The sequence below is a fragment of the Natrix helvetica genome (assembly GCF_964273705.1).
Source record: "Natrix helvetica genome assembly, chromosome: 1".
NCBI classification, from domain to species: Eukaryota; Metazoa; Chordata; class Lepidosauria; order Squamata; family Natricidae; genus Natrix; species Natrix helvetica.
This window is the reverse complement of record NC_138548.1, coordinates 310,838,383-310,847,527: the sequence shown is the minus strand read 5'-3', so window position 1 is coordinate 310,847,527 and position 9,145 is coordinate 310,838,383. Positions and strand designations below refer to the sequence as shown.

The following is a 9,145-nucleotide window of genomic DNA, read 5'->3' as shown; positions in this document are numbered from 1 at the left end:
CCGACAGTCAACACAAACTGCGACCGATCCGACAGGTAGGAGGAGAACCACCGTAAAACGGTGCCCCCCACTCCCAACCCCCCGAGTCGTCGCAGTAGGATACCATAATTTCCATTGAAAGTTGCATGTGGGAATTTCAGGTTAAGTCATGTTATCCATTTGATATTAAAGTTAAAGGGGCAAAACTAATTATTGCAAAAACCCATTTCAGTTGTTTAACATGCACATTTTATTTCTTGAAGCAAACATTCATGGTTTTTAATAAGTTATGAGATACAATATTACATTTATTCCAGTTTATTTTGCTTTTCTGATAGTTTACAATGTAATGAGCATTTCACATTAAGGCACACAGTCCAGTTTTTTAAAAAAAGAAAATCTGGCTATTCCATTTCCTTTTCAAGAAGCTGTGCTTAGACTTAGTGCATTGATATAAAACTATAAAAATAAAGCCGACCAAGTAGAAATCTTTTGCTAAACAGAAGGAAAACAACTAAATTACTTCCATTAAGTGTCTTCAACCTTCAAGCACATTTAAAGCTCTGCTAAAGTGGGGGGGGGGAGCCCCGAAGGCTTTTGAAAACCATTTAGTTCACTATTTGGAAGGTGTTTTTTTAACTTTTTGTCATTTTGAAAACCAGAATGATCATAAATGTTCTTTTCTTATCCCCCCCACAAATAAACACTTAAGAGGATTTGTTCATGAACTCCTTGAACCAAATTCTTTCAATCAATTTTAATTTGCACTGTTGATTAATAGAAATATCCAGAGTTTCACATAATAGTCAACTGCCTAGATTAGCCTTCATGTCATCATTAACAGGCATTACCAAAGGAAATCATGGAGGCTTAGATTATTGTATATACAAACAGCTGGAGTAACGGTGATTGCATACAATCAATCACAGGTTCAAGCATCTCTCAATATGCATCTTTGCTAGAATATCAACTTAATTTGGCATTCTATTGCTCAAGGCAATCATAGTTACACCATCCATTACCAAACCTGCATAAAGCATCAGTGATAAAAGCTTCCAGAATAGTTTAAGACATCCATTTGGATTCCTTCAAGGAACAAAACATCAATTTCCCCTCAAATGTAAACAGCCAACCATTATGCAAATTGTTTTAGTGTTTAAAGATAACACTAATTATAGTTTTCACTATTAGCTGTGAAAAAGAATATCAAGCGCATAAGGGCATATTAAGTACCGGGTTTTCATCTAATGTCTTTACAGAAGAATTTTAACTGACAGCAGTCATAGTGATATTCTACAGCAAAGTGAAATGTTTCCAGTTCAAAAACAAAACCTATTGCAAGTCAGTAGTTTAAGATACCAATTTATCCAAGATAAATTCTAGTTTAATATGCAAATTCCAGAATCCACCAAAAACAAAAAAAAACCTTATTACATGATTGTATTTTGATTCAGAACAGTACAAACTAAAGCAGACAATAAATTTACAGAGCATATCAAAGATGTTTAAGGCAAAGAACAACTTTAAAATATATTTAATTTGGGTTTCATTAAAAGTTATCTGTATACATTGGTCACAAAACTGCTCACAGTATTGTATGTAAGGTTTCCCTTGAGGAGAAACAAGAGGACTTTATGGGACAGTAACATGGAATGGACTTCCAGGAATGTGTTCTTCACCCCACTTCACAGCTAATAGGTAATCACCTTTTTCCTTGACAATATATGTTACATTATACTGGTAATTTCCCAAGTGTTTCACAGATACTTCTTCACAAGGTGTTGTAGGTCCATGGACACCAACTAACAACATATTTGAACCTAAAGCACAAACAGAATGTTAATGTTACTGATATTGCAGCAGAATTCAATACCTAGGATCATTGAAAATCACAGAATTTCAGTAAGCATTTCATTTCTGCATAGACATAGCACCAATCCAAATTAACACACGCAGCCCTGGTGATTACTGTATTAAAGAGAAATAGCAACACTTCTCAGTCACTATATAGGCCTCTTACTGCTGTAGTAAGTATCTGATTTCCACCTACCAAGGACAGTTAGGAGGCACTCTGAGACATAAGAGGTAATGGTCATTTATTTATAAAGTTTTCAATAAACTTAAAGACTCAATTATTAATGAGCTCATGCTTTTAAAAGAGAAATTACCTGCTTTGCCGCAATCCACAGAGAAAGAATTTTTCTGGCCCACGAAGGCTCTAGAGAGCCCTGCACCCCTAGCAAGAATTTTACTTGCATCCGACGATGACTTGGGAATGCCTCTATAGAAGGTGTCTGTGGTTGACCTAGTCACAGATTCCACCATAAGAGAAGATGTCTCATTTGAGATGCCTGGGCTAACCAGTCGCTGACCTAAAAAAAAAACCCACAATATGTGTATGTCATAGCTATATAAAACAGTTGTGAATCAAGTCTACAATCCTACTGGCCATCTTCATTTTTATAATCCTTCCACTCATGCTTTGATGCAAGATACTTTGGACTTATTCACACACAGTCCTAAGCCATAAATGTGACAAGCCGTGAATTCAGCTGTGATGACCGGGGACAAGGCACAAAGGTCACACAGCCAGCTGAGAGTTCAAACTCCCCTTTAATGATCCAAATTTCCCCCCAAACGATCCCACATTCTTGGCAAGTCCCAGAGCAACGTGTGCGCACGCACACACATGGCAATCTCTGGCTGCGCCCAGTTCAGCAAAGCAAAGGAACAGGGAAATGAGTTCACAAAACAAGGAACAAAGCACTAAGTCCATGAAGGAAGGAAGAAGCAAGCAGTCCTGCAAACTCCTAATGTCTGTACCGGTACACCAAACTCTACAAATTCAGTGTTTGTTCCCAACAAACGGCCCTCCCCATAGTGTCTCCTTAAATTTCAATCCCCAGGTATGCCCTGTGAAGAGGGGCGGGATGCTCTTCTCCCAACTCAACAGGATGGCCTGCGCTATTCCTGCCTTCTCTCCACTCTCCGTGCTCAGGGATCAGGAGGGGGCGGTCCTTGCTCATCGCTTGAGGTCCATCGCTTCTCATGCCCACTGCTTGCCCTCTCTTGGTTATCCTGCCCCCATTCCTCCCTGCTAACAAGCCGTCCCAATCCTGAGGGGCCCTGGGCTGTCTCATCTTGCTCTTCCCCACATTCCTCTGAAGTAAACGAAGCTACCCCCTTGATCTCAGTTGGCTCCGGCTCGTTCTCCTCCACAGATTCAGACTCCGACGGGGGCATGACATCAGCATTATAGTTTGCTTGCCATTACTGACTTGTCAGGAAACCATGACTGAAAAATCCTGTTTTAACATGATGTGAACCCAGCCATTATGATTATGATGATTCTTACCTGTCACCTTTGCTCTGAAAGGACTACCAGCAATATGGTTAGGCCCTCCATATTTAATTCCAATCAAGTAGTTTCCTGGAGCCATCGGCGTATACATGACATTGTAGCCCTCCGGAGCTTCTTGGCAATCCATTTTCACCTTCGATGGCCCCTCAATTGTAACGGCGAGAGTACCAGGACCAGCTTTTGTAGTGTCTATAGTAAACATAGATTGTAATCCTGGAAAGCAAAGTACAAATAAAAAATATGGATGTAAACCCACACATTTCGTGTAGCAATAAGCCCTGCAAGTGTCACCATCCTGCTGCAAATTTGCTTTTTATTAATCAGCACTGCAATTCCAATTGAAAAGGACAAGGCAATGTTTGCAAAATCAAAAACAATGTAGAGAAGAAATTACCTGTTGTGCCATTCTCCAGGCCTGCTCCATAGGCAGTAACAAGAGCTGGACTATCTACAAGACCTGGTTCTCCCACTCTGATTTTGAAAGGACTGCCTACAACGTGGCTCCCATTGAATTTCACATCTATTGAATGAATGCCATTTTCCCGTGGAATGAATCGGACGGCGTATTTATCTGTAAATAGATTATTAGTTAATTAGCTTGGAACCTCCTACTGGGGAAAAAAATATTTTAATGTTCCAAACTTTCTTTCTCCCTAAATCTGGTACACTCCCAATTAGTTCAGGTAGGAACTTTCATGAATTCCAAAAGCCATGCTGGTGGGAATTTACAATCCCAATTCAGCGGGAGGGAGCCAGGATGGGGAAGGCTGGTTCAGGGTCACTGGAAGCTGAAACGCAGGGCAAGCCAAACCACCGGTAGTCCTCGACTTGCAACCACAAGTTGAGAACTACCTGCACAGTAAGAACCAGTACATTCAATAAAATCTACTCCTGGGTAAGCATGCATAAAATCATGTTTTTAAAGGCCTAGGTAAAGGTAAAGTTTCCCTTCGCACATATTGTATGAGCTAGTCGTTCCCAACTCTAGGGGGCAGTGCTCATCTCTGTTTCAAAGCTGAAGAGTCAGCGCCGTCCGAAGACTTCTCCATGGTCATGTGGCCAGCATGACTAAACACTGAAGGTGCACTGAACGCTGTTACTTTCCCACCAAAGGTGGTCCCTATTTTTCTACTTGCATTTTTACATGCTTTTGAACTGCTAGGTTCGCAGAAGCTGGGACAAGTAACGGGAGCTCACTCTGTTATGCGGTACTAGGGATTGGAACTACCAAACTGCCAACCTTTCTGATCGACAAGCTCAGCGTCTTAGCTACTGAGCCACTGCGTCCCTTTAAAGACCTAAAGGGTCACTTTGTTTCATTAGTGGCTACTGATGACTGAAGGTTTGCTAACAAAGGGAACTATTTAATAAAGGGAGTAGTGAGCTTGAATTTATTATATGAATTCTAACAGAAACAGGAAATTATCTCTTTGTCATCTTTTTGGAGTAAATCAGGTGAGGAAAGTCATGAAGGTCAATACTATTTTTACTATAAGTTTATGGTATCAGACTCTTGCCAGTCTGATTGTACCTCCCCTTTTATCTTCACAGGGAGGGTCTTGCGTGGGATGTATTCTCAGGTTGTGCCCCTACTCAGGTTTCTTCTGTCTGATGGTGTCTTGACAGTGGCTCTTCCTCCTACTCTTCAAAGTTGTTCCTACTGACCATTACATGTAGTCTTCGACTTATGACCATATTTGAGCTCAAATTTCCATTGTTAAGAAAGGCAGTTGTTAGTTTTGCCCCATTTTACAACCCTTTTTTGCCCATTGTTGAGCAAATCACTGGAGTTGTTAAATGAATCATGCAGTTGTTAAGTGAATCTGGCTCCCCCATTGACTTTGCTTGTCGGAAGCCGGCTGGGGAGGTAATCACATGACCTTGGGACTCTGTAAGTGCCATAAATACATCCCAGTTGCCAAGCAACCCAATTTTGATAATGTGACCATGGGGATGTGGCAATGGTCCCAAGTTTGAAAACTGGTCACAAGTCACTTTTTTCAGTGGTCTTTTAACTTTGAACAGTCACTAAATGAATAGTTGTAAGACAAGGACTACCTATATGGGGAAAGACTCATAATGGGATTTTCATTCAGGAAGAATTTATTATGAGTCTACAAAACTGATCGGCATTGACTCAGAAATTTAAACATTCAATTTTGTGCATGCATGTACTAAAAACATTGGTTGATTTGAAATCAGCCCAGATCATTTCAGATGGCTGAATTGACTAGGATTCATGACTTGTCACAATTAAATCTGTTCTCACTGCTTTACTATCAGATTAATTGCAGCTTGTTTATTTTCTTGAGACTAGATATAACCACCAATGGCAGTAAAAGCTGACTCTCATTGAGAACAGGTTTTTTTCCTCATACAGTTAAAAGAGATTAAATTCATTTATTCCACAATGAGTACATCTAAATATTAGAATATTGTCCTTGCTTAGAAAAGCAGTAATTAAGCCTGGCAAATATTCTGGAAACATAGTTAGAGTTATACAATTGATTAACCCCCCTTAACCTAAAATGGGGCTAACTTCTTCAAATAAGATATTGCTAGAATGTCTTAAAAAGACAACAACAATACAACAGGATAAAAAGAAACATCGCTTGGGATGCCACAGGTAGCAGCATACTGCCTAGCAATTTTGGTTTTTTTAAAAATTAAATTCCAATGAATAATATTTCACCTTTCCTCTAAAAAGTCAAGATGGCAAACACTACTCTTTCTTCTAATTTTAGATTCATACCATACTGGTAAGTTAAGATGGATGGAGAGAGAAGTTGGTTATTAACATTTCGCTATTATGTTCTAAATTGCTGGAGGTTTTTGGAAAGCTTATATGCAGTTTCTCACCTGGCTCCAACTCAGAAACATGACATTCTTCTACTGCTCCAATGGGGCTGTGCACTTTAGCATCAATCTTGCCCTTTGCGCCATTAAGCCTTATGGCAAATGCTGCTGGCTGATTAACTTTTAACCCAGATTCCTAAGAATACAATTCAAGATTAATCACAGACGTTGTCATTTGGTTAACATGGAATATTCAAAATATAGTTTAATACTTTACAGCCTCTCAGTATAAAAAGGCAGTTTTCCTAAAAAGCAATAGAAAAACAAAGCATGGTTATCTTCAAACTATACTGTACTGATTTTTTCAAAAATATCAGAGAATGTATCAATTTTATTCTAACCGTTAACTCTGTATTCCATAAAATACCTCAATACCGCTGGCCTGACTGTTTACTACTTACCTATGTAACTTAATTAAGGGAGTATCACTCACTATTCCATGAAGGGAATAACTAGGCAGAATCATGTAAGATCCTTTCTGTGTGTCTGAATATAAACACATAAGATCTGTTTAGGGGTTAATTCTAATCTTGAGAGAAAGTGTAAAACCATATAGAGAAAGATAATAAGGGATAGTTTAGAGTTATTCTAAATTATTCTAATCACACACACTAGCCAGAACAGCAACACTGCAAGTCTAGAAGTTAGAATACTGACATAATAATTAGTACCAGACATCTAATTATTCCATAATTTTGGTGCAATCAACAATTTAATTCATGAAATGTTTAGTTTTTCTGTAGGAAATCTGAGTTTCCTTAGTGTGGTTTGCCAATTAATATATTGTAGAATCCTTGATGTTCTCTGAATTTGGTTGTTAGCTTGCAGACATTTCATTACCAAACTAAGTATCATCAGCAGTGCTACTTAGTGTGAGGTGTGCTCATTTATTTACATTAGCTTGCCCTGCCAATGGTAGTGTGGGTGGGGTTTTTCTCCTTGGTCTCTTTGATTAGGGTATTGTTTTCTGCTTGATTATTTGCTTGGTATTAATCCCTGCTTCTAGGTTTTGGCTGCTGGGGATATGTTCTGGTCTTTTTATTTCCTTCTTTGCTTTTTTATTATCTCTTTTGTCAACATATTGTTTATATATTAGTTATAACATTTGTTAACATATAATTAACATACAGTCAGTATATGTTAATTATATATTATATGTTAACATTTGTTAACATATAATTAACATATTGCCAGTAGGAGCATCAGATCAGATAATGGTTGATTATGATACTTGCAGCTTTCTCTTCATGGAAATCATGCTTTCCACCATGGGAACAGATGCAATACTTTGAGGATCCCTGGAACTATGAAAAAGGAACTAAAAGAATATGTAAATCTTATCTGTTGGGCAACATTTATCACTACACACTTCTGCATGGCTCACTTTGCCTCAGATTCTCTAGAAATTCTAGATACTTCACCATGGTTTAAAATTGCAATGCTCTGCTCTCAGTTCATAGCTTACTTGAGATTTCATTTTCAGCTTTACCCTCAAGAGAGAAATAAATGGTTATTGAGCAAACCTACACACAAGGCATTAAAAGTGAATCAAGAGCTGTTCCAAATGCAAAAGACTCCTCTAGAAGAGAATTTCTTGTTTCACTGCCCCTGCCTTCCCATTAGTTTTATTTCCCTCTTTAGGGTTTTAATCAGCTGACATCCACATTCTGTCAAGAGTCTTTAAATGAAACACAAGAAAAACATCAATACCACAGCAGCTAATTCACATCCTTGTAGTACTTTTAGTGTGATTTAGCTAGAAACCTGCACCACTGCATACATTTGCAAAGCAGTTCATTCGAGCAATACCTAATTTAACTAAATACAAGATTGTGCCACTTAATATAGTTACTTCAGAGTGCAGCAATAATTTACTAATGCGAGCTGGTCAAACCTTAATGTAAAATCTTCTGTGTTTCTTTCATCTTAAACTTAAAAAATAGTGGAATTAGTGATCTAAGTTGCTTCTGTCAGGCCATTTCACTGACTGTATGATAGCTGGAATTCACTCTTCCTCTGGCTGATGTTGGGTAACTATTTGAACCATGAATTTTCTAGGTTTCAGGAACTGCTAGTATGAATTACTGCTTTATAATCACCCTAAAGCCCTACTTGTTCAACTTTTGCATTCTCAAAACACGCTTAGCATTAGTTTACACTAGTTTGCCTAAATATGAATGGTAGAGTTACTCATGTAGTACTAAAGTTGGCTATTACAAGTATTACTGTGCACTTATGTTTTAAATGTCTAGTGGCAAAATAATGTGAAAGCAATGTATATAAAGCTTAATCTACTAAGGAGATCAAGCTATATTCTGCACAACACTGTTTCTTAACTAAAAAAATCCATTTTCTCCAAACAGAATTATTTTCTCCAAAGAAGCAACACTAGGAAGGTTAAGAGCGCTGAGAACAAGGATGAAATCAGCTTGCGGTAAACTACAGGGATATTTCCTTGTGTCTCACCTGAAGGCTCATAACAGTAAGCCTACGAGCATCATCTGAAGGTGCAATCACAGGAACCAGGTACGGGCTTTCGGGAATTTGCTCGTCATTAAATTTGATGGACACCTCATAGTTACCTGAAAGACACAAGAACTTCATTAAGCAAACTAGAAAAGCAAGCAACCTGTTCCCAAGTTAAAATGTTATCCCATCAAACTTAAATCTCATACCAGGCTCTTGAGCAGTATAGGACACACCACAAGATCCATCTTTGCGGTCTTCAAAAGCAATTTCTGCCTTACTTGGCCCTTCCACTGAAATCGAAAGACCACCAGCTCCAGCTTCTCTTGTCCATATGTTAAATTCAGCTGTTAACAAAATAAACCAATTAGCTACAAACACATGACTCCCCCATCCCTTTCTTGTAGTACTGCCATTGGTTGCTGCAGAATGGTGTTATCCCAAAATATATTTCAGCAGAAGCAATGATCAATCACCCTGTTC

General features: G+C 38.4%; 1 protein-coding gene across 5 annotated transcripts in view; it reads right to left on the bottom strand.

Moving 5' to 3' along the window:
* Positions 1-205: 205 nt before the first annotated feature.
* The window catches only part of FLNB (filamin B), a 93,541-nt gene continuing 84,601 nt past the window's right edge, over positions 206-9,145 (bottom strand). For all 5 annotated transcript variants that reach the window (XM_081935630.1, XM_081935632.1, XM_081935631.1 and 2 more), the window contains 7 exons: positions 8,872-9,009; positions 8,663-8,778; positions 6,200-6,332; positions 3,735-3,911; positions 3,335-3,553; positions 2,148-2,351; positions 206-1,799 (listed from right to left, as the gene is read on the bottom strand). In XM_081935630.1, the coding sequence (XP_081791756.1) occupies positions 1,612-1,799; positions 2,148-2,351; positions 3,335-3,553; positions 3,735-3,911; positions 6,200-6,332; positions 8,663-8,778; positions 8,872-9,009 (1,175 nt within the window). In that variant the 3' untranslated portion in view covers positions 206-1,611. The remainder of the gene's footprint in view (positions 1,800-2,147; positions 2,352-3,334; positions 3,554-3,734; positions 3,912-6,199; positions 6,333-8,662; positions 8,779-8,871; positions 9,010-9,145) is intronic.